Source organism: Silurus meridionalis, chromosome 24 (genome assembly GCF_014805685.1).
Source record: "Silurus meridionalis isolate SWU-2019-XX chromosome 24, ASM1480568v1, whole genome shotgun sequence".
Taxonomy (NCBI): domain Eukaryota; kingdom Metazoa; phylum Chordata; class Actinopteri; order Siluriformes; family Siluridae; genus Silurus; species Silurus meridionalis.
The window spans coordinates 3226339-3251775 of NC_060907.1; the positions used below are offsets into that span (position 1 = coordinate 3226339).

At 39.7% G+C, this 25437-nt stretch overlaps 3 protein-coding genes across 4 annotated transcripts; 2 read left to right on the top strand and 1 right to left on the bottom strand.

The window, feature by feature from the left end:
- Nucleotides 1–1538: 1538 nt before the first annotated feature.
- On the top strand, nt 1539–4180 carry ndufb7 (NADH:ubiquinone oxidoreductase subunit B7). Its single transcript, XM_046838158.1, is given in 4 exon segments — nt 1539–1776; nt 1778–1820; nt 3427–3595; nt 3972–4180. Coding segments are annotated over 4 exon segments (366 nt in total). The 5' UTR covers nt 1539–1704; the 3' UTR covers nt 4054–4180.
- A 234-nt stretch (nt 4181–4414) lies between these two features.
- Nucleotides 4415–20083, bottom strand: tecrb (trans-2,3-enoyl-CoA reductase b). 2 transcript variants are annotated; one of them, XM_046838095.1, is made up of 12 exons: nt 19945–20083; nt 16155–16205; nt 14747–14798; nt 13536–13580; nt 12180–12283; nt 9738–9853; nt 7816–7921; nt 6198–6270; nt 6037–6080; nt 5672–5729; nt 5462–5550; nt 4415–5028 (listed from the first exon to the last, which is right to left on the bottom strand). In XM_046838095.1, the coding sequence occupies exons 1-12, from the start codon at nt 19957–19959 to the stop codon at nt 4855–4857; spliced, it is 927 nt and encodes a 308-aa protein (XP_046694051.1). In that variant the 5' UTR covers nt 19960–20083; the 3' UTR covers nt 4415–4854. The 2 variants fall into 2 exon arrangements, with proteins under 2 accessions (XP_046694051.1, XP_046694050.1); XM_046838094.1 differs by lacking the exon at nt 19945–20083 and having other exon boundaries at nt 16155–16526.
- A 1829-nt stretch (nt 20084–21912) lies between these two features.
- dnajb1b (DnaJ heat shock protein family (Hsp40) member B1b) lies at nt 21913–24517 on the top strand. Its single transcript, XM_046838106.1, is given in 5 exon segments — nt 21913–22306; nt 23364–23549; nt 23552–23870; nt 23872–23899; nt 24014–24517. Coding segments are annotated over 5 exon segments (978 nt in total). The 5' UTR covers nt 21913–22095; the 3' UTR covers nt 24248–24517.
- The last annotated feature ends 920 nt before the right edge of the window (nt 24518–25437 follow it).

Sequence of the window (25437 nt, forward strand, 5' to 3'; positions counted from 1 at the left end):
CTTTAATTATAATCTTTTAAGGTAACATTAGCTTTAATAGTAATATTCTATGATAAATTTAGTTATAATAATAATCTATTATTATAACATTAGCTTTAATAATAATACTTTGTGGTAAATTTAGTTATATAATATTCTTTTAAGGCAACTTTTGCTTTTATAATAATCTATTGTGTAAACTTTGGCTTTAATAATCAACGTTTGTGGTAAAATTTGCTTTAATAATCATATGTTGTGTTAATTTAAGATTTTAAAATACTCGTTTCAAATAATTTTAGCTTTATTAATAATAACCTGAGGTAACTTTAAATTTAATGACAATCTTTTGTGGAATTTTTAGCTTTAATTATAATTTTCTTTAGGTAACTACCTTTAATATTTTTTTCGAGGCAGCTTTAGCTTTAATGTAGTAGTAATTAAATTTTTTGTGGTAACTTTAGTTTCAATCATGTTTATTTAAGATAAATTTAGATTCAGTAAGAATCTTTTCAGGCAACTGTAACCTTTATAAAACAAAAAAGCTTCTATTTGTAAGGGAGCAATTCAGAAAAAGGATTCAGTGCACTTTACTTGTGAAAGAGTGGTTCAGGGAGCATTAGATGATGTTTTCACACATGAATTGGCCACCACAGGGTTCCCCTGGGAATCTTTTGGGATGAGTTGGAGAAGACTTTATGCAGCGGTCTGACTTTCCCATCATATACACAAGATTGTGCTGTAAAAATAATGCAACTCTGGATGGAAATAAAAGCTGCAACTTGAGCTTATGAAAATGATGCAATGGCGACTGCTTGTTGCAGTCAAAATGCTGGTAAAATTGTCACCTGGCAACTATTTGTTAAAAAACTTACCATGTTTATTAAACCTTTGTTTTCTTATTCTTGGGTTTGTGTATCCTCCTTTTAGCAAGGTGAATCCTAATTAACCATTGGTGTATATTAAGTATTTAAACACAAAGTCCAACATAATTAGATCAGCATCAAACCTGCTGTAATGGGAATCGCTCTTCCTGTGAATATTTATTTACTGGATTGATGGGATTAAAGGTGCCAATACAGTGTTCAGGTAAACAGATTTAATGATATATTTGGCAAGAGTCAGGTATGATTGATAGATAGATAGATAGATAGATAGATAGATAGATAGATAGATAGATAGATAGATAGATAGATAGATAGACGGACGGACGGACGGACGGACGGACGGACAGACAGACAGACAGACTGTTGAATATATGTTGCATATATATATATATATATATATATATATATATATATATATATATATATATTCATGTTAATCAATGTGGTCAAATAACTTTTGGACCCCAAAAGAATGTTATTAATTAAAATAATTTGGACCACATGAAAATAATAACACAATGTATATAAATTGTATAGACTTTATAGTACTGCCTTTTTATAAGCAAAGAAGCAGCTGAGTAGAGAGAGAGAGAGAGAGAGAGAGAGAGAGAGAGAGAGAGACAGACAGACAGTGTGTGAAACAGTGAATGCGGAACTAATGCTTAGACCAGACGTGCACTCCGGAACGTGTCGCACGTCGGACTGGTTTCCTGCACAAAGCGGAAGTCGGTAGAAGAACAGTCCTGGAGGTGACCGTGTCGGATTTGGTTTCTCTTATTTGAAGAAGGAAAGGAGTGAGAAGAAGTTGAAGTAGGTATATGGTGTTGGTTTAGAGGGGAGAATGGGGTCTCATCTGGTGCGCAGTTACCTCACGGAGCGGGACGCAACACCGGACCCGAAAGGTCCGGTTTCAACACGACCCGCAGTTCGGCTTCACGGAGGAGAGAAAAGAGAGAGGTGTGTATTGGGTTCAGAAAATACACAAACAGTTCGAATCAGTGTGCTGGAAACAGATGTTGCAGATGTTGACACCAGTGTAAGTTCATGAGGTCTTCTGAGTACTGAGTGCACTCTGTAGTGTACAAGGCGCTGTTTGGGACACTTTCATGTTCATGTCCAAAAGTGTGTGTGTGTGTGTGTGTGCGTGTGCGTGTGTGTGCACGCACGTGCACGCACGTTTGTCTCCCTCAAACTGTTATAAATGTGTGCACTAGAATTACAATTTCCCCTGGATTTATCATGGCCCTGTTCCCGTGGACAAACCTGAGCTCCATGAAGATACCGTGTGTGTGTGTGTGTGTGTGTGTGTGTGTGTGTGTGTGTGAGTGTGTGAGTGAGTGAGTGTGTGAGTGAGTGAAAGAACTGTGCCTTGGAATCAAATACTGTGAAAATAAACCCAGTATGAATGTAATGGTGCATCATGTCTGAGGTACGCAGTCTGATGCAAACCGTTCAGTGAAGAAGTTGCAGACTGGTGGAATGTAATGGTTTGATGATGGTTTGTTGTGAAGATGGACAGTTCTGCAGGTGTTTAGTGATTCAGAGGCTTTCAAACACCTCCTAGGAGCCGAGAGTTCAGCGAACATGTAGAGTGTTAATGAGATTGTAAGGCAGTGTAGGCTTGTGGTTTCGTGATGAGTAGAAAGTCCATGGGAGTGCACACAAGGTGCCCTGGATTCAACATCTGTAGTCTCCTTAGAAACTCTCGAGCCTTTTTTAGAAGATATTGAATCTCCTTAGCAGTTCCAGAGCCTTTCCAGGAGGTCTCGAGTCTCCTCAGAAGGTGTCTAGTCTTTCCAGCAGGTGTTAAGCCTCCTTAGAAGGACTCTGATCATTTGAGAAGCTCTCAAGTCTTTCCACGGGCATTGAATCTCCCCAGAAGCTCCAGAGCCTTTCCAGAAGGTCTTAAGCCTCCTAAGAAGGTTTCTAGTCCTTCCACAAGGCCTCAAGGTTTCTCAGAAGATGTCAAGTCTTTCCAGAGCGTGTCAGGCCTCATTAGAAGGACTGTAGTCTTTCAAGAAGCTCTTGAGCCTTTCCAGATGGTCTTGAATCCCCTTTAGAAGTTTTGGAGCCTTTCGGGAAGGTTTCAAGCCACTTCAGAAGGGGTCTATTCTTTCCAGAAGGATTTGAGCATCCTCAGATAATGTCCAGTCCTTTCAGAATGTGTCTAGTCTTTTGAGAAGTTTTCAAGCCTCCTCAGAAGGTCTTGAGAAGGACTTGAGAAGGTCTTGAAACTCATCAGAGGTACTTTATTCTTTCCAGAAGGTCTTAAGCCTCTTCAGTCTTCTCAGTGTAGGCACTGTTGCACCTTTTTCACAAGCCAGGAGGTGCTGAACTTCCAGGGAAGATGAGAGGACTGGCAGAAACCTGAAGCGAGAGATGCGCTTCACCTCAGTCACGTTAATGACGATGTGTTTGTGGCTGTGTGAGCAACCACAACCCTCCAAAAAAAAAACCTGGAAAATATGTTCTCAAAAACATTAGCGAGGGAAGAGATGATGCAGAAACATCTCAGACAGATCTAAATATCTCATTTAATGAAGAAATGTGTTGTGTGTTTCAGAGCCCGTGGCCACGCAGGAGCAGATGAACTTGGCCATGTTGCCTCTGGAGCAGCGAGATTACTGCGCTCACCACCTGATCAAGCTGATGAAGTGTAAGCGAGACAACTTCCCCAACTTCCTGGCCTGCAAGCACGAGAGGCACGACTGGGATTACTGCGAGCACCAGGAGTAAGTTCTTCCTCATGCACTCCTGCGCACAGTTCCAGTGCTGATTGGTCAGAAGGCGTCCAGTGATTTCCTGTAACGTCACTTACATCCTGTTTCTTTTAGCTCGTTAACGCCCTCCTTACAACAGGTTATTGTTTCTATGGCAACAGCTCATTTATGGGGAATGAATCAAAATTATTATAAAAAAAGCTAAATGGATTTTAAGTGGTTGGTTGCTTAGTAACAGGTTTTATGTAGGGATGGAAGGAGAGCGAAAGTATTTACACCCCTTAATTTTTTTCCCCTACCATTATAGCGTGAAACACTTGTAAATTTACACCTCGACTTCCGTAATGCAGCGTCGTCTCTTTATCTCTCTTTTTCTCTCCACGTGCAGTTACGTGATGCGGATGAAGGAGTACGAGCGAGAGAGGAGACTGAACCTGAGGAAGAAGAGGATCGAAGCGCAGGCGGCGTAATCGTCCGTCTTCATCCCTCCATCTCACCTGCTTTCCTTTTCTTCATTCCCTCCTCCTCTCTCTCTCTCCCTCTGTGTAAATACCAAACTGCTCTCTGTAATAAAGAGCTCCTTTATCCTGCTCGTGATGCACGTGTCCGGTAATCATTACATCAATACACCACCTCACGTCTCGCGCTCCACACGCTTTCGTACAACTATTTTTATCATTGGGTATTGTCCTTGTTTAGTCCCGCCCCTGAATGTCAGGCCACGCCCCCTTTATTATTATTATTATTATTATTATTATTATTATTTTATTTTTTTTTTTTTTTTATGTATTTATTTGCCCAATTTCACAAAACACAGGGACCAAAACCAGGTGGAATTACATACCTTTTATTTCGAATGTAAACATTAGTAACGGTAAACAACAACAATAATCAACACAATCATCAAGGAGAACAGGGTTGAAATTTGTGTCGTAAATTATTACACCCCTGTTTTATTTGTAGGTTTATTCGAGTGTTATGTGTGTGTGTGTGTCTGTAAATACTGATTATTATTGATCTGGGGGAGTTAAACACAGTAAGTAGTGGATTAGGAGCCGTAGATCTACTAGATTAAGATGGAGAATGGTCACAGTCAAAATCTCACCATCCGCTCTGATCCTGGTCCTTCACACACACACACACACACACACACACACACACCGGAGAGGATTAACCGTTTACAATCAGGCCAGAACAGATAAAATGCTCAGCAGTGGGAAGAGAGCTTGGAGGAACCAGGAAGAGCATACGGTTGTAGGTGTGGGGGGTTTCTACAGGATGAAGGGTAGAATGGGGGAACGCAGGGGCGGGTAGTCGCGGAACTCCTTCAGGTAGCTGCGGTGTTTCCCTTTCGCCCACACGGTCATCTGGATAAAGCCAACCAGGGTGAAGAAGGCAACCGGCAGACACTGAGTCATCAGGGTGAAGCCAAACCATGAGCCCAACTGCGCACACACACACACACAGGGTGATTATTCTCACATTACATATATGCCAGGAGGGACATGGGGTATATCAGTAGGAGAATGCTGAGGATGGAGACACCAGGATGGAGGAAAAGAGGAAGATCAAGGAGGAGGTTTATGGATGTGGTGAGGGAAGACATGCAGGTAGTTGGTGTGAAAGAGGCAGATGTAGAGGACAGGGGGGTGTGGAGACGGATGATCCGTTGTGGCGCCCCCTAATGGGAACAGCCAAAAGAAGAAGAGGACGACTTTACTGGACTGCGTGTGAATGTTGCTGATGCTTTATCGCATTTCCTCCACATGCGCGTGAAGATGGTACGATTTAGTACGAGACAAAATGACCCAAGTGAGTGAAAGAGGACGAGAGAAACAGCAAGACAACGTTTGAGAGAAACAGAGAGAGAGCACTGACCTCGTAGGTGTAGTTGGGGCAGGATACGAGCAGAAAGATCCAGGTGAATGGGTTCTTAGTGGGAAACGGGATCTTCCTGGTCTTAGATCCTGAGAAAGGAGATTTTTTTTGTTGTTTTTTTTTAACAACAAAACACAAGAGAAGGTAAAGAAAAGTAAAGAAATCTCTTAAGTCTCGGATGTGTGTGAATGAGATGAAATAGAGCTCCACCTGGTGGTCGGAGATTCCTCAGCGCGATGTGGATGGAGAAATTTCCAATCTGGCAGAACTGCAGAAAAAGAAATGGATCGGATTTATTTTTTTGTTTGGTTTATTGTCTTCTTCTGATTTCCTGTAATATAAACATTTTACACAGGCTTCAATTAGCACATGTAACATTTAAAAAAAAAAAACATCTACATATCTGAATAGTTGACGCTTAGGGGCCTCACTCAAGGGCCCCCTTGATCATGGCTAAGTTCCTTTTTGTTTGTTTTCCGTCAGATAAGCCGGCTAGTGTTCGAGTTCATCAATAAAACTAGTCACTATTTGGCTAAAGCGCATCGTTGGTGGGAATAAAAAAATAAAAAACGTACCAGGAAAATAACGAGGGCCGCCTTCACCTGCTGCTCTCCGTACGCTGAAACACCGACATGTCAGAGCATCAGAACAACCGGAACATATTTCTGTTGAACTGTGAGTGAGTGTGTGTGTGTGTGTGTGTGTGTGTGTGTGTGTGTGATGAGCATGTACTCACTCGGTGGTGTGTATAGCGGGTGGTTGATGTAGTAAGCCATCCATGCCGCGAATCCCCAGTAATACGTACAGTTCTGAAAACAGCAACCGAAATGTTCAGATTTACCACAAGAACAGCAAAAGTATTGGGTCATCTGATCGTTCCTGCCATTTGTGGTTCGTCTCTAAACTGTTACCACAACTCTGGAGGCACAATTGCATCTTTTAATAAAATTGTGTTTGCTTGTGTTCGCACAAACTTGTTCCAGCATGGTGATGCCCCTGTGCACAAATTGAGCTCCTTGAAGATCTCTACATGGGTTGAGGAGAAAGATCTTGAGTGGCCTGCAATAAAGCTCTAAACCCTACTGAACACCTTTGGGATGAATTGGAACGCTGACTGCACCTCAGGCCTCCTCACCTACATCAGTGAAGCTCACTCCAAAATCTAGTGGAACATCTTCCCAGGAGAGTGAAATTTGCCACTAAATGTGGGATGCGTTGCTCAAAAAAGCACATGCTGTACTTGTCCGGAAACATTTGGCAATATGGTGTATATAGCGTAAAAATCAATGAAGTTGCAAGTTGAACTTTAGGATGGATTCGAATGGAATGAATATTAATAAGATGCTACAGCGGCTCAGGAGTGCGATTGGCATAAACGGTTCTGCATTCAAGCGCCAATCGGTGAACAGTTCAAAAGAACCTCGTCCATGATGGAAATACGGACATGGAATGAACATACGGTGCCACCCAGATAAGTTAATAAAATCAGATCTTTTTGTGTCTGGTTCCTCTCAGGGTTTCTTCCTCACACCGTGTTAGGCGGTGTTCTCAAAACGTCCGTTCTTAAAAAAAAGAAAATGCTATACAAATGAAAATGAAATCACCATGAACAGCAGTCACACCAGAAGAGCCTTTTCACACTCAGAGAGACAACAGAACATGATTTTTGTTTACAACATAAACCTGACATAAAAGAGCTTATGTCAGGTCTATAAACGTTTCCCTGCCATTAGCTTTGTTTGGTACCAAACACGGTAGAGTTCAGCAACGAAAACTAGCAGGGTAATTAAATTTGCCGAGTCAGCTAAATAACTAGGTAACGGTAAGTAGCTGACCAGCTTTATTAATCTTATTAACGAGATATTGGACGTATCGGAGTTCACATTTTGAAACGTGGCTCATTAGTTCAACTGTGGAGAAATGAATTCTGAATATGTATGAATATATATATATATATATATATATATATATATATATATATATATATATATATATATATATATATATATATATATGAATAGAAAGTTATTTCTGAGCCAATAAACATAAATATATATTACATAAAGGACAGCTTTTAATGAACAGCAAGAGAAACTTTTTTTTTTATTCTGAGGAACGATCACACATCCTCAAGCAAGCTAATATTAGCACAGTGGCTCGTCTAAAAATCCATCGTATTAATTGAGCACAAAATTAGTTTTTGTTGCTTGTACACCACAGCAGTTTCCTAATGATATATATTTATTCGTTTTCATTTCGTCTGTTCATAGTCCATAGACGATTAGAGAATTCCACTGTGCGCTGAGGTGTATATATTTATAAAGTTAGTGAGGTGTGTGTGTGTGTTTTTTTACCTTAAAGATATTGCGTAGAGGCATCGTCCCGTGAGAAAAGCGGTGGACGAAGAGCGTCTCGAGGAGTCTCTTGACGTAGTGGAAGGAGTGGCACATACACGCCAAGCTGTAGCACAGGAAAAACCCTTTTCACTTTTTATATGAGTTTTAGTACCAGCTAGTTTGTCCATCACAGAGACACTGGGTGCGAATGTATGTGCACCAAAGTCCTAAATAAAAAATAAGGGTTGAGGACATTTTTTTTTCGTATTCCAGCTTTGAACAAAGGGTGTCGCCATTTCACAAAAAAATAACCCTCGTTCATTTAAAAAAAAAATATATATATATAATAAGTTTATAATCATTAATACGTTTCTAAAAAAAGAACTAGAACACCTTTTCCACAAAATAACTAAGGCATTAAAAAAAAAAAAAAAAAACATTATTTTGCAGAAAACACACTGATCAAAATTAGAGAACACTTTCTGATACCTCCCAGTTATTGGTGTTAATCTGGTACCTGGTGCTAATTTCCTTGATTATCTGTCAACCCCTATTTAACTGGCAGCCTAACTTCCAGTTTCACTGACTCTGCAAGATGGTGGGCCGTTCTAAAGTGACTGAAAGCCTCCGGCAGCAGGTTGTCCAGATGAAGGCCAAAGGGATGACCCTATCAGCCATAGCAAGACAAGTTGGTCGTTCCAAATCTGTGATTTCAAGAATATTGAATTTTTACAACATCACAAACTCATTCAAGTCCGCCAAGAAGGCTGGTCGTCCACAGAAGACAAATACAAGAGAGGACAGGATACTACTCAATGGGCAATCGTTTCCACACTGCAGCTGGAATTGCTCACCAGTTCAGCGCTGAACAGGGTAAGGATCTGTCTCGTCATACAGTGTCTCGACGTTTAAGAGCATTTGGACGGAAAGCCTGCAGCATTTGGTCTGCAGTGACCAAACCTCTCATTAGCAGAAAGAATTAAAGGGCTAGACTAAGTTTTGCTGAGTAGCATGTTGTGTGGACAGAGGAAAACTGGTCCAAAGTTCACTTCAGTGATGAAAGCAAGTTTAATTTATTTGGGTCCGATGGGAAACATTATGTTCAGCGACAAACTGGAGAAAGACTGAACCCAAAGTGTGTAAAGAAGTCAATGAAACGTGGAGGAGGACTTATCTCGTTTGGGGCATGTTTTCTGCAGCAGGAGTTGGGCCTCTTATACAGCTACATGGCAGAGTGAATGCAAATGTTTAACAGAACCTTCTTCAACAACATATGGTCCTTCCTGCGTTCATCACCCAATCAGCCCGCAGTGTTCATGCAGGACAACGCTCCATGTCACACAGCAAAACGGGTAAAGCAGTTCCTTGGAACTGAAAACATTGAAATAATGACATGGCCTGCCCAGAGTCCTGATCTCAACCCAATAGAGAACCTCTGGAAAATCCTTGGTGACAAAGTTATGGCCAAGAAACCCACTACAGTCACCGAACTGTGGAGGAGACTGGAAGAAGAGTGGACCAAAATCACACCAGAGCAGTGTGAGAGACTAGTGCTGTCCTGTGGCCGCAGATGTGCTGAAGTCATTCAGAGCAGAGGCCTGTACACTTCCTACTAATTGCTGACTGTTGTAACCTTCAGAAAATTTTGTTGTAATCTTTTTCCATGCTACAGTCATTGTTCTCTAATTTTGATCAGTGTGTTTTCTGCAAAATAATGCTTTATAATGTCTGGTAGCATGGTATAGACAGGACAAAAACCCCTTCAACTGTTGAGCAGTGAAGATCACATTATTTCAGAATTGTTCAATTGTTTATAAATTGTTCTCTAATTTTGATCACCAGTGTATATATAAATAAAAATCTGTAGTCTGCAAACTCTGCTCTAAAAGAAGTTTTGGAGCATCCAGTTTAGGAGAATAATTGTTTTGTAAATCACTCACTGTACGACCCAGTGCTTGCTAGTAGAGAAGTCATATTTGGGCTGGTAAATGAACGGCACACGGAAATAGAACATCAGGTAAATGATCAGCGGGCCAGCGTATTCTGTCAAAAACACCTGAAAAATAAAGATAAACATATATTGTGGATTTTGCGTGGTTATAATATATATTATGTACAGCCCTTATATATATATATATATATATATATATATATATATATATATATATATATATATATATATATATACACACACACAGTATATATAAAACAAAAGTGAGTGCACCCCTCACATTTCAGCAACCATTTTAGTATCTTCTCAATGGATATATTTTAGATTAATCAGTGTGCAGTTTGTATATCAGAACAGATTTACTGTGCTCTAAAAATAACAACATACAGCCATTATTGTCTAAATAAGAAAGTCGCACGTCCTATTGATCATGTTGATCATGGGAGTGGTAGCTCGGTGGTTAAGGTGTTGGGTTACTGATCAGAAGGTCGGGGGTTGAAGCCCCGGTATCGCCAAGCTCCCTCTCTTGGGCCCTTGAGTAAGGCCCTTAACTCTCTTTCCTCCAGGCTGTAAGAAGATCAGTATCACCCTGAAACTGAGTTACAGTACAGTGGTTAGGGTCATACAGAGGTTTTCCAACATGTACTGTGAGATTCTGAAGCAGAGCATGATGCTTTTCCTTCAGAAACTGGGCCATGATAACGACCTCAAACACACTGACAAGATGATAATTGCCTTGCTGAGACAGCTGAAGCTGAAGGTGATGGAGTGGCAAAGTATGTCTCCAGACCTGAACCCAATTGAGCGCATGTTTTAAGATCTTATTTGTTGTCTATGAAGCTCTCTGCAACCAAGCTCCCAAATACCTCTCTGACCTATTTATTCCTCATAATGTCGACTTCAATTTGGCTTTTAAAACAACAATTCCAGAAATTCTCCAATCCAAACTCCCAAAGCTCACTATACCCCCAACCATCTGTCAGTGGATCAGCAGCTTCCTGACAGGCAGGAAACAACAGGTGAGACTGTGGGGTATTACCTCAGGTATTCGATCAGTCAGCACTGGCGCTCCTCAGGGATGTGTCCTCTCCCCTCTGCTATTCTCTCTCTATACTAACGACTGCACCTCCAGTGACCCAACTGTTAAATTTCTGAAATTTCCTCCTGAAATTTACAGATGATACTAGACTCATCGGACTCATCCAAGATGGCGACGAATCTGCATATCAGAGGGAGGTGAAGCGGCTGGTGCTATGGTGCAGTCAGAACAACCTAGAGCTTAACACACTTAAAACTGTAAACAGTACATTTTAGGAAATACCCCTCAACACTACTCCCCCTCAGACCTTCAAGTTTCTGGGAACTACCATTTCCCAAGACCTGAAATGGGAGTCCAACATAAACTCTATTCTCAAACAGGCCTTCAGATGTACTTTCTATGCCAGATGTACTTCTGTCCTGTGGTCATCCATCACCAACAGACTGCAGCAAACAGTTTAAACATCAGAAAAAATATTTGGTGCTCCGTTCTGCCCACTCTCCAGGACCTGTACCATCCAAGAACCAGAAACCAGGCAGGAAAAATCACTACTGACCCTTCGCACCCTGAACCTCTTTCAGCTCCTCCCTTCTGGCAGGAGCTACAGGACTCTGTTTATCGAGTGTGTGTGTGTGTGTGTGTGTGTGTGTGTGTGTGTGTGTGTGTGTGTGTGTGTGTGTGTGTGTAAACATTTGAACAGGTTGATCTGGTGTAAACTGTAACAGTTTTGTTTAGGTTTTTGTTTAGTTTTGTGCTTCGGAAGCCACATATGATATGAAATTGACACGTTTTCAAGATGACAACAACAATATATAACTACACACAAACTCATGACCTCCTGCCATCCACGGATCTCCGTCACTCAGTTAAACCAGGACGTGCAAATAGTGTGTTGTTGTGAGAGCGTGTCAGGAATAATCACTAAACACAAACACACACGTTAAGAGTAGGCGTGTCTGTCAGTAGGTTATCGTAGCTGTGTTTTGAACTGATATTAATAAACACCCTCAATATAGAACCACCTAATCCTCACACTCTCTCAACTATGGAGCATCAAGTGTGTGAATAACTGTGTGTGTGTGTGTTTTCTTTCTAAACGTTTTCTCAAATCAAATCAAAATGCTGAAGTTTGTGGTGTATCTGCACTTTGGTAGAACATACACACACCTAGGAACACCGTGACCTGGTAAACTGTTTACTCCAGAAGGTATCGGAGGGTTTGGTTTGAAAAGACATTGACGAACACCCCACATAATGTGGGGTGTTGCTTTTATACATTTAAAAGAAAGAATAGCAGCAGATTCTCTGGAGAAAGTTAGATAAATCTGTGTGCATGGAAAGGTGTGTGTGTGTGTGTGTGTGTGTGTGTGTGTGTGTGTGTGTGTGTCTTACCGTGACCCAGCTGATCTGGGCTCCCAGGTCTCTGAAATAGAAGGTTGCTGTAGTTCCCACAGGTAAGTGCTGTAGCACGTCTTCATCCTTCAGAGATTTTCCCTCTGCATCATCAATCCCACAATGAATCAGTACACAATCTCACATTCACACACAAACACACACTGCACCTCACACTCTGATGTACTTTTTGTTTATTGATACGTTCGACAACACTGTGGTAGTAAATACGCGAATAAGCTACTGTAATCTGTAATCTAATTTTATGAACTGTTAGTCGTGTAATCAAATTATAATAATATCATAATATAATAAATGTGTCAGAATTTTATGCGAATTGAGAAACATGAAAAACAACTACTTTCACTGATGTGATCATAAACATGCCTTTTACAGATTTATGTTTGTTTCCTTATTTTTGATTCAATTCCTGTATAAATATAGAATACAGATGAGGTGGACAGATGGTTCCTTTTCAATGTTTCTTTCTTAAACTCTTAAATCTCTGAGTTTTTACTTTCTGGTGTCACCACTGGGTTAATATTCACCAGTGGGTTAATATCATTAGGGATATGACTAAAATCTGACTTTAAAAAGGGTCTATAAATTATGAAAATTACACAAATGGAATGGACTGGATTTGAATGGAATTAAATGGAATCATCTAGAATGGAGTTGATTTTCATTTGGTATGGAATTAAATTGCAAGCAAATGAATGGAATTGGATGGAATGGAATTCAATTCAATGTAAAGAATTGGAATTATGGCTGCCAATCGATTCGAATGCAGTGAAACCTCAGTTTGCGAGTAACCCTGGAGTAACTCCTCCATCTCATCATCATCATCAAAAATGTTTTTTCACTTAAGTTTTTTATTTTGATATCCGAGTAAAGAAAGGACTTCACCTCTTACATATTCATTTTTATTTATTTTTTTAAATGGCGCGTTAGTAGGCGTTATTGGCGCGTTCATTTTGAAAGCCCTAATTGATTTGAATTATATAGTTTTTAGCCGACACTCCTATCAGAGTTCCACATATTATTCACCAAAACTGTTACTGAAACTAATTTAATTTATAAAAAGATGTATAAAATTTGATATTTATGCCATTTTAATCTGTACCAGGTTTATGCAATTAAAGATTAGATAAAATCAGTCATAACAGAAACTGACTTTTCTCTAATATAATTAAATTCACGGTATTTCACAAATCGGCAGGTGATGTGGTGACATGGAAATGAAGTCTCATGCTGTATAGGATTAGCACCCTGGCACTGATTATGTTTGTAATACCACACAGCAGTTCGACAAAGAAAAAGTCAAAAAAAGTGTGTAGCTGTAATGAGAGTACTCACTGGGGTCGAGACGGATGGACTGTCTGGCAGGATAAAACTGTGGGTCTGGAACAAATGCACAGTTCAACATACAACATTTAAGCATCAGTCTTTCTCTAGATTTCTTTACCATAGTAAAATTCCCAGTTTCATTACATAACATTCGAGTTTTATTTCTCAATGACAAAACCAGACCTATTATTAGGTTAATATAAAAGTATTAACTACATTTTCAGAATGTGACATAAGTAACTCGTATTCAGTCGTTTATAAATTTGAAGCATTAACCAGAGGAACTCCATCAAATCAAACTTGATTGAAAGTTGCCGTGGTTCCGCTCATTTATGACTTCATAATATTTGAAAATAAATAGAAAACATGCAGTTATATTTTTTCTACGTTCTAGTTCGGTATCACAACTTATGTACAATGAGAAACAATCAATGCCTACTACAGGTATTCAGTTTATCTGCAGGTTGAAACATTGAATTATGGCTAGAGGACCAAAAGGCTCAAACCAAACTACATAGAACTAATTCTCTACATTGATTATTTGATGTATATTCAATTAATATTTTCCATTCAAATATAAAGTATTGTAAATGGAAACTGTACTGAGTAACCCAGTGGGTCTGGGAATTTGGGAGTACTGGGAATTTGTTGACTACTGATTAAGGACCAATGGAACACTTTGAGGTCTTTAGGATATCATCGAACCTCCAGGGCCTGAGAGGGTTCACCAGTGTGGTCTTTGATTGGATGATGATGAATTAATAATGGACACAAAAACACACTGTGTTAAAGAGAAGCACTTGGTAACTAACAGTTGGTGGTCTGCGATGGTGCATGTGGTGGAAACCCTTAGAATTACTGTGATTTCACCAAAATGTTTCATATTTAGTTCCTACTCATCATCTAAGCCTAAAAGAAGACTTAGGCCAAAGTAGAACATATTGAAAACAGTTTCTTGGCTGATCAGATAGCTGCCATAATGGCTGAGATGGACTTAAACTGGAAACAATGCGATGGGACAAAACTCCATGTGTGTGTAGACACCATGTGTTGTGTATATTTTGTTGCATCGTGTGTGTAGACACCATGTGTGGTGTATATTTTTGTAGCATTGTGTGTGTAGACACCATGTATTGTGTATATTTTGTAGCATTTGCTATTCAATCTGAAGTCAGCAGTAAAATTCTTCACACATTAAGCAAAAGTGTTGTTTGACTCACGGCTCTTGTGGAACATAGACTTGATCTCTCCGATGGTTGCATTTGGCTCCACCTGTTCATCGCAAAACACACACAAATAAAAATTCCATTCTCTGTACACGCCATCTGTTTGTGTGTTTACTGTAGGTGTACGTGTGCGACAAATAATCGGTATATTTAGCAGCTATCCCCGGTGTTCCCAGACAGTGGGTGTTTGGAACAGCTGGCATTCTTAGACACAAAACACACACCAGGCGCTGCGCATGTCCTCAAAGTGTAACATCCGTGTCGTTGCACTCGAGCTGCAATCTACACCCTCACACATGGATCCTGTTCGCTCAAGTAGACCATAAACACATGCTGGAGTGCGCGCTTTAACCACTCACACAGCTGAAACACATTCTCGTGTACAGTACAGATTTTAATGCTGGGGTTTAAGTGTTGAATCATAAATTCTCCTTCCACTACACAACATATAACCAGTTTGATTTCCTTTTTTCCCCACTGTGCCACAACAATAGATGATTTGTTTGTGTAGTATTTTTGTTGCTGCACCCTTCAGTATCATTTAAAAGTTTGTAATCGGTGCTCAAAATGTTGAAATCATTGGTGAGGTTTCAAGATTGGAATGTTTGGAAGCAAAGCTGCTGAATAGACTAGAGTCCCTGTTGAGAAGGTTGGAGTCCCTGTTGAGAAGGTTGGAGTTACTGTTCGGAGGGTTTGGAGTTAATGTTGAGAAGTTTTGTGTTACTGTTTAGAGGGTTTGGATTTACTGTTGAAAAGTTTGGAGTTACTGTTGAGAAGTTTGGAGTTACTGTTTGGAGGGTTTGAAGTTACTGATGAGAAGTTTGGAGTTACTGTTGAGAAGTTTGGAGTTACTGTTGAGAAGTTTGGAGTTACTGTTGAGAAGATTGGAGTTACTGTTTGGAGAGTTTTGAGTTACTGTTGAGAAGTTTGGAGTTACTGTTGAGAAGTTTGGAGTTACTAATGAGTAGTTTTGGGTTACTGTTCAGAATGTTTGGAGTTACTGTTAAGAAGTTTATTCAGAGGTTTGGAGTCACAATTCAGAAGCTAGTACATGGCTAAATGGCAGATGTCTACAAGGACATTTCCAATTCTTCATGACATTTGACCCTTCATTGTATTTCCTTTATTATCCCAGACAGTGCGTCTTAAGGCTCCGGACTGCAGCAGCGTCCACTGGAACAGGGCACCGCATGACTCAGAGCACCAGACGTTCCTCAAAACCCGTGTCGACAAGCTATAGATAGCGCTGAGCCCCAAAAGTTCCTGCGTTATATTTAACCAAGAGAACATGCACTGCTGCATGCTGAGCTGGTCGATGGACCAGAATTAACACGGGAGAAAGGAATGATTATTATAAGAATTGTATTTTAAATTAAAAATATAAAATAAACCTTGCTCTTACCTTGTCCAAGAAGCAGAGTTTGTCCTTGGTTTTGGCGTCCAAAATCTCCACCTCAAAAAAGACAACAGCTTTTTTAGTTTTTTTGGTGGGTTTGCGTTTGGCCGGTGCGGGCCCCGGGAGGCCTGTGACCATGGGGGCATTGGAACCCCGCTTGGGCTGAGCGGCCTCTAATGCCAAGGTGTCCATTCTCTCGCTCTCTCTCTTATTCTTCTTAATCTTATATACCCTACTCTGTCTGGTTTCTTTGTGTTTTCTCTCCCCCTGCCACAGGAAATCTGTCTATCTCTCTCCTGCAGCCATCCCCTCAGTGTTCCACACCCTCTAAAAGGAAAGCTGGGTAAATCTCTCTGTCTCTCCCCCAATGCCTTTTTCTCCTCCACCCTGCCCTACCTCTTTTCCTTTAAAAAGAGAGCCAGCCAGTTGGGGAAATCTCTCCAACTCCTCCCTCCTGTCTTTCTCTCCTCCTTCCTGCCTTTCTCTCCCCCTGCCTCATTAGGGTAACTGGAAGTATTCCAACATCCCCAGGGCACAGGGTGCACCAATCACACTCTGCAAACCATGGCTGGTTAAAATGAAGGTACAACATTGAATATTAACTAAAGATAAAATCACATGTCTCTCTAAGAGTATTGTTCAGCCTGGTTGGTGTTTTTTTGATTGGGCTACACAATACAGCGCCATATTGGTTTCATTGCTTGTATGTCACAATTACAAGACGCCTCATTTCTGAAATACTGGCCGACGGTGTTTGAGCTCTTCCTCTGTTTCCTTACCCAAACAAACCTACAAGAATTTAATTATTTTTATGTCAGTTAATAAACTTGAGTGAAAATTTATTTATAACACATATTGTGTACTTTTAGAAACAATGAAGAATTTGTCAATTTTTCGCTTTCCTAAAGGTTTTGTTTCAAGCTATGGTACCCCAAAAAACAGAGAGTTTGCCTATCAGTAAGATTTCCCAGTATTATTCAATAAAGCCTTAGAGAACTCGTTAAACCAGTACCAGCGCCATTTGGATCCCACTTCATGTAGAGTTTGGACATTGGACCTTTTTGCACGTTTAAAAGCTCTGGCATGGAGGAGTTGGTGTTGGATGTATGAGAATCTTAGATGTTATTCAATTTTATGAAAAACTCAGTAGCTCCTGGTTCCACAACGTCAACTGACTGTTGAAAGAACATTGCTCATAATCCCACACTCTGGTGTTCATGGCAGTTCTCCAGTGTTCTGTATTGTTTTAATGGTTTATAATCACACTCTTGAGATCACCCAAAATAGGATGAGTTCCCATTATGAGTCTGGTTCCTATCAAGGTTTCTTCCTTAATCATCCAAGGGAGTTTTTCCTTCCCACAGTCCCCCCAGTCTTTATCATTGGTGATAAACACACATCACCTTTAATTTCTAAATTCTATAAAGCTGCTATGAGACAATGTCCATTATGAAAAGCGCTATAGAAATAAACTTGACTTGAACTGACTGAATTAACTAAAAAATCAGTTTTGTTTTCTATTGATTGAAATGTGAGTTTGCCAAATTTAATTCAAAGTTCAGCCAGAGATGAACCTAGACATCACAACTGTATGGGTTGTGGTAGAATAAAATATTCCCTTCACTCGATCTAAGAACCTTCAGCACGACGATGCCCAAATCTAGTTCCGTGAAGATCTGCTTTACATGGGTTGGAGTTTAAGTTCTCCTGCTATAAACTCCAAAACTATTCAACACCTTTGGTACGAATAAGAACACTGACCGCTCCTCAGGCCTCCTCACTGTCACTAAAACCCTTTTGGGTGAATGAATCTCCATAATTCTTTACAAAGACACTCCAAAATCAAAAAATCTTCACAGAAGCGTGGTGGTTACTGTAACAGCAAATGGGGACTAAATGTGGAAGAGGATGTTTTAAAAAGGAGCACGTACCGATCTTACGCTCAGATGTCCACAAACTTTTTTTGATAGTTTGTTTTGTCACCTGTCTGCTGTCGTCACTTTGGATGTTGGTGATTTTACACTGACAAGCCGTGAAAAAGCTGAAGACCTGAAGCTCTATGACACTGGATGGTTTACCATGGTGTACGAGAGCGGTGTGTATGGTGCTTGACACTCAAACGCACACACCTCGACACCTCAACACCCCTCACCTTATAAATGCAACCAGTGCTAATTATAACCTGTGTACTGGCCATGAAACACACACACGGATTGCAGACAGGAGATCAGCTTTAAGCCGGTCATCATAACTGTTAAACGGGACGGCAGAACGACAACCATTTGCCGATCGTTATTACAAGATTAATAATTTAGTATCATTATATATAATACTTTATTCCCCCGCACAATTAAATGCTGTATTGTTAATATGGGGTCTGTTGGGGGGGGCTATTACTTTTTCACACGGGGCAAGAGCAGGATTGGACAGCTTTTTCTTTTCCCATTTAAAATATCAAATCAGAATTTAAAAAATGCATTTTGTGTTTACTCTGGTTATCTTTGTGCAATATTACAATTTAATCGATGATCCGCATCAGTTCAAAGTGACGCAAAAAAAACAACAAATAAAACCAAGGAGGCAAATCATTTTTCACAGCACCTTAGTTCTGAATGTGCTGATCGATATGAGCTCCTCTACATATCTGAGTCTAGAAAAATAAAATAAAATAAATGAAAACACCTCCATCTTTTTTACTTTTATAACTATCATCATTGTGTTGTGTGTGTGTGTGTATATGACAATAAACGTTGACAAATTTTGTCATACGCACGCACAACACACTGATGATAGATAGAAAAAAAGTGAACTTTTATTTTTTGGCAATAAATTACAAACACTTGGTATTTTGCTACTTCGATAAAATGCACTAGATTACAATGTATCAGTTTAAATTTACCCTAAATACTTCTACAACTGTAGTATTTCCTTTGAGTTCCCATTCAAATCTTTGCCCTTGTACAAGGTATTCATTTTTTTTCCCCCTGGAATTTTCAGTTTTCCTGGAATTACACCAGTTGTACCAGTTTGTTTGCTTTCTTTATGCTTATCTTCACTTTATCCGATTTTGAACTTTGACTCCACCACGTGGTTGCCCACCGCAATAACACCTAAACATTTCTATACAAATATTCCATTTAGAGAAAACATAAATCATAAAAATTTTGTAGACACGTCTGATCTTTCATTCTTATCTCTTTCGCGGATTTTTATCATCTCGATTGCTTATCTTATTATTATTATTATTATTATTATGAAACAATGCCTTACTTCCGGGATTCTGACAGCAGCAGAAGCAGAAGCATGGTTTCTATGTGCATTAGAAGATCAAATAATCCTTCAGGAGATGCTCTGCTCCACGTAGACACTTGCACTGGTCTATAATGATTAAACGGATCGTGTTTTTTAAGGTTGTAAATAATGTATGATGTTTTCCTTTGTATAAGTGTGTGATAATATATGAACCTCTCCCACCATAAACGCCCTGTATGGGGTCTTGGAAAGCAGTAAATCCCCCAGAATGACACTAAGAACGAGATCAGATGATTTACTGCTGATCTCATCTATAAACCTTCTGTAAATAAAATAATAGTGTATTTTTTCACGTGCGATTAGTGTCCAATCAATAGAAGCCAGATCTAATCTCTCTGCCCCATCGTCGCCAAATTACACAATGAACTCCAAAAAATAATGAATGAATAAACACCTCTGGATGATCACGTGACTCTCGTCATTCACTAATTACACAATTAATTAGTACAAATTTTTTTAAAATAAATCTGATCTCAGCTCTTACCTCGTAATGCTTCATTTTGTTTCTGCTGCCGTTCAAAGTCGCCGTCTTCCGATACAAAATTGCCAGATACAGCGTCCAATCGGAGCGCTCGAGCGACACCCGCGCCGTCCAATCAGTGCACACTTCCGGCGTAACCTGTGCGCTGATTGGACCGCTCCGCAGTTGGACAAAAGGCACACGGTGAGGACACGCCCACTCCAATGGGTTCAGGGTTACTTCGTGTCTAACTCACACTTTTGAATTCCTCGTTGTTTTTTGTTGCCAAGAAACAAAAATGCATATTGTATTAAATTAAATTAAATTAGTTTTTAATGCACTGGTTCAGGGTTTAAGTCGCAGAATACCCAGAATACACCTTGGTGTTTGTATGGATTAGAAAGTAGGACATGATATGGAGCAAAGGGCACATGCAAGTCCTACTCTGGTTTACCAGCTTCAGATTAATCCACAGACCAAACAATGTAATGTTTCATTTTATTTATGTGTTTGTTTTTATTTCTCACTTGGCAGCAAGGGTCTGATTGCTTACTTGATTGTTTCGGTAGCAGTTTTTGAATAGATTAATTTAATTAATAAATTTGTATAGATTAATACAAATATATATACAACCTATACATTTTAATGAACACACCAGATATGTAAAATAACCTTTAATCCAATTATAAAAACGATAACCGTGGAACTTGTATATTTTCTTTTACGCTTTTTCTGTTCTTGAGCTGTATACTGTGTGTGTTTGGTCTTGGACCCCATTACCTTTAGGAGAAAAAACACTTTCCATTTCGGCCATCAAGGTGCGAGAATGTGTTCATCCACATCAGTCCTGGTTTCAATACAATTTCTAAATGCTTGGTAATAAATACTTGCAGTGGAATCAGCATGACGATGCCCCTGTGCCCAAAGCCAGCTTCATGAAGATATGCTTCACATGGGTTGGAGTGGAAGATCTACTGCTTTAGAGCTCCAATCCTAGTGAACACCTTTGGGATGAATGTGAACACTGACTGCACTCCAGGCCTCCTCACTTTACCTTCATCACTACCTGACTTTACTAACACTCTTGTGTTATGACCGACAGATTGGTCATAACACGATTTGGTCATAAGTAGAGTAGGCTATATGTACAGTACTGTGAAATGACACAGTGAAAAGCTGGTAAAAAAATAACATACGCCGCGGCTAGTGATTGTGGTCGTAATGGTCGTAAGTTGCATAGGTTGTAAGTCGACGACTACCTGTGTATATATATATATATATATATAAATATATATAGGTATGTGCTCCTTTCTGAACATCCCATTTCACATTTAGTCTCATTTGCTATTATAATAAGCTCCACTCCTCTGGGTAGATGTTCCACTAGATTTTGGTTTTATATATATATATATATATATATATATATATATATATATATATATATATATATATATATATATATATATATATAATGCTGAATAATTTTTTTATGTAAAAGTAATGGTTGTTAAAAAAAACAAGCTAATAAAAAAGTAAAAGGACTGTATGGTTTAATAAAAATAATAATAAGAAAGATAATGATTATTATTATCATTATTATTATGAATAATGAAAATAATAACAATGATGATTATTATTAAAATGGAATAGAATATATAGGCTGAATATTCTAAACTCTGAATGTCATTTTCATGTAGAATGATAAAAAATAATAATAATAACAAGCCAATAAAAAAAAGTGTTTTGATTTACCACCAATTAGTAAAAATTTAGAAAAGTAATAATAATAATAATAATAATAATAATAATAATAATAATTTAGAATAGACGAATGGACTAGAATTTAAAAGAAGAGTTGTACAGTGGGCGTGGCCTCTCCTGCAGCACTACAACTCAGCCACTTCCGGGCTTTGATTCTCAACCAATCAGAGAGCGGCATTTCCTCCGCGGTTGGTGACGTGTACAGTACCTCTGTAGGGGGGCGGGGCGAACGCTCTCGGTGTTGCTGGACTTTTCTCGAACTTTCGGAACGCGTATAAAAGGCGGCGCCTCTGTCAGGTTCCGAGTTAAGAGAAAATAAGAACCTGGAGGTCTGAACTGGTGTGTGGAAGTTTCCCTCAAAGTGTCCGGTGGAGTTTATTAGTGTTATTTACCGACTGTCTCTGGACGGAGAACATGGGGAAGGATTACTACAACATTTTAGGAATCCAGAAAGGAGCGTCCGAGGACGAGATCAAAAAGGCGTATCGCAAACAAGCGTTAAAATACCACCCGGATAAAAACAAGTCCCCCGGGGCTGAGGACAAGTTCAAGGAGATCGCAGAAGCCTACGATGTCCTCAGCGACCCCAAAAAGAAGGACATTTTCGACAAATTCGGAGAAGAAGGTGAGATGATTGACCTTTTTTTTTACTTTCACTACCAAGATTACTTCAGATAGAGTTTCTCTTCAGTCCATCCGGGGGTTCACTCAGATCCTCTAAAGGGCTGTTTAATATTTACAATCATCTTCATCATCATCATCATCACTCCACAGAAATCCTGATCATCTCGTAAAACTCTAATGATACTAATAAACACAGTTAAAACAGTCGGAAGTTCTCGCGATATATTATTTATTTACGACTGATCTAAAACATCGTGAAAAATTTCTCAACTGACAAAAACAGCGTTGTTTTTTTTTTTATTAATAAATTAATTAATAAATAAACACGTGAAATCCGGACCTGTCAAAAGTTTTCATCTTTTACACAATTTCGATTATCGTTTAACCGAAAGAGAAAAAAAACCCCGAGTAGACGGAATAAAAGTGTATTAAAAGAAATCAATTCATTAATTAAAACTAAATAAATCTTTGTCCCCAAGTGTCACAATGACACGCCCAGGTAACTTTTAATTTTTTTTCATGGCGCAGGTATGTGACGTCACGCATGGGGGTTTGTTCTGGAAAGACGCTCGTGCTGCTGCTGGAAAGTTCCAGCGCGCGCTCGTGGTGTAGATGATTTTATATTAGATTTGTTTCAGATTGTTTGTAAACACTTTCTCAAAGCTAATATGCAACTTTATAAAGTTGATGATTATAAAGTGTCTTGGTGTGCTAAGACTCTGACTGATGAAGGCTGATGACGTCAGACTCCGATATGATTGATATAATGTTACACTGTCTGTATTTATCAGGTTGTTTATAAGATGAAGGTCTAGCTGAGAGAAAAGTCTGGGGTGGAGACACAAAACCAGACTCTAAGTCTGATAAGTAACTGAAGCCAGTGACAAAATGCAGAAAGCTTGCCCTGTATCTGACCGTGACGTCACTACCGACTGCCTTTTTTTTTTTTTCCCCCCAATGAAATGAAATCCAGCAGGTGGAAAAATAATTCTTACTGAAAGTATATTTTAGACAAAAAGGAAATAAAAATCAATCTTTTATTTATTAATTTATTTCAGGGTTGAAGGGCAGCCCTGGCGGAGGCGGATCAAATGGCCCAGGATTTACGTACTCCTTCCAGGGTGACCCGCATGCCATGTTCACTGAATTTTTTGGTGGGCGGAACCCATTTGAGCACCTCTTTGGCCGCGGGATGGGTGGCGAAGATATGGACGTGGACGAGCCGTTCGCAAGCTTCGGCATGGGCCCGGGCGGGAGGCACTTCAGGATGATGGAGAAAAGCAGGACCCACCGGTGACCCACGAGCTCCACCTCAGCCTGGAGGAGGTGTTAAGTGGTTGCACCAAGAAAATGAAGATCTCGCGGCGCAGACTGAACCCAGACGGCCAAACTACACGCTCTGAGGATAAGATCCTCGCGGTGGAGGTGAAGAAGGGCTGGAAGGAAGGGACCAAGATTACTTTCCCTAAAGAGGGAGACCAGACCCCAAACAATATCCCCGCTGATGTTGTGTTTATCGTGAAGGACAAACCGCATCCGGTGTTTAAGAGAGATGGCTCGACATCGTCTACCCGTTAAGGTCTCGCTCAAAGAGGTGGGTGGAGCCTGTAGTGCACGTGAGTTTAGATTAAAAGGATGTTGGTTTAGTTGTTTGTGTAATCGTTTGCTGAATGTTAATACGTTTCTTTTTTTTTTTTAATCGTCTCAGGCTCTCTGCGGCTGCACGGTCAAGGCCCCTACGTTGGACAAACGCACCATCACGCTGCCGATGGAAGACGTCATCATCCGTCCCGGGATGAAGCGACGCGTCACCGGCGAAGGCCTTCCGTTCCCTAAAAGCCCCGAGCGGCGTGGCGATTTAATCATCGAGTTTGACGTGAAATTCCCAGAGAGACTGACTCGGGAAGCCAAGAACACCATCGCACAGATCTTACCTTCGTAACGTTCGCACGTGACTCACACAGGAGATCGCTAACCTACGAAAGACAATGTTCTCTGCTGTGCTTTTGCTCTACTGAAAAGACACACACACACACACACACACACACACACACACACACACACACACACACACCCTAAATGAGCTTTTGTTCAAAATGCATTGAAAAATGTACAATGACTCCTGGAGAGATCTTCCACAAGAGGAGCAGAAAAACTCAGCAGCAAGTTCTGACCGATCCGAGTAGCTTGAAACATAAAGGACGTTAAAGCAGTTTGTGTTTGCTCTTGTGGGGGGGGGACGTGCAACTTAGACCCGAAATAACATTGATGTACAGGAACAGCTTGCACTGTGTATATTCTAACGGACCTCAAACACGGGTCTGGCCAAAGATATTGTGAGAATATTTTTTTTATATATAGTATTTGTTTATTTTTTTTGTTTTAGAGCGCTTATAAGACTGTGTATTAGTCTAAAAACACTACACTACATCTCCACACCTAGTCATTCTTCTGTTTTAATATGAACAACAGAACCTCTTAAACCCTATGGGTGTGGTGTGTATGTGATTCATCCCCAGTGGATTTGATGAAACTCCCCATTTTTCTTCTCAGCACCTGAGAATAGTCAGTCGTCTATCCTGCATGTTACCATGCATACGTTGCACAATGGTACACTGTGTCATAAATGATAAGGCTGTATGAATTGGGTTAAATAGGGCTGTACTTTTAATAATAGAACTATTATATATTGGGATCAGCTCCAGATTTATTTTTAAAGATTGGAATTGAGTTCTGAGCTGAAATGCATTTTGTTAATTCTTACCTTTCCTCATTAATTTTTTTTTTTTAACAGTGTGATTATCTGTCTTTTTTGTTTTTTACTTTTATTTTTTTTTTTTTAGTTTGGGAATTGGGGGAACTATAAAAACTGCTGTGGGGAAATAAAGAATCTGTAATCAAATTTCATGAACTTTTTTTATTGATGTTTCTTACAAACAGATCCAAAATTTAATTACACCGTACAATTACATTGTTTTTTTAGTTTTCCTGCTGATAGTAGCTCAAATGAGTTCATATAATCTTAATGTGACAAATGGCATGATTTTCAATTAACACACTTTGGAATATTTGCCCATCTTTGATGTTTTGCTGAAGCATCTAGTAAAATATTGGCGGTTTTATCTTTTTATT

Coding starts and splice junctions, on each gene's coding strand:
- tecrb (XM_046838094.1), bottom strand. CDS start 16,340: ATGGACACCTTGGCATTAGAGGCCGCTCAGCCCAAGCGGGGTTCCAAT. Junction 14,799..16,154: donor AACTCTGCTTCTTGGACAAG/GTAAGAGCAAGG, acceptor TGCGATGAACAG/GTGGAGCCAAATGCAACCAT. Junction 5,551..5,671: donor GAGGAATCTCCGACCACCAG/GTGGAGCTCTAT, acceptor CTCCTTTCTCAG/GATCTAAGACCAGGAAGATC.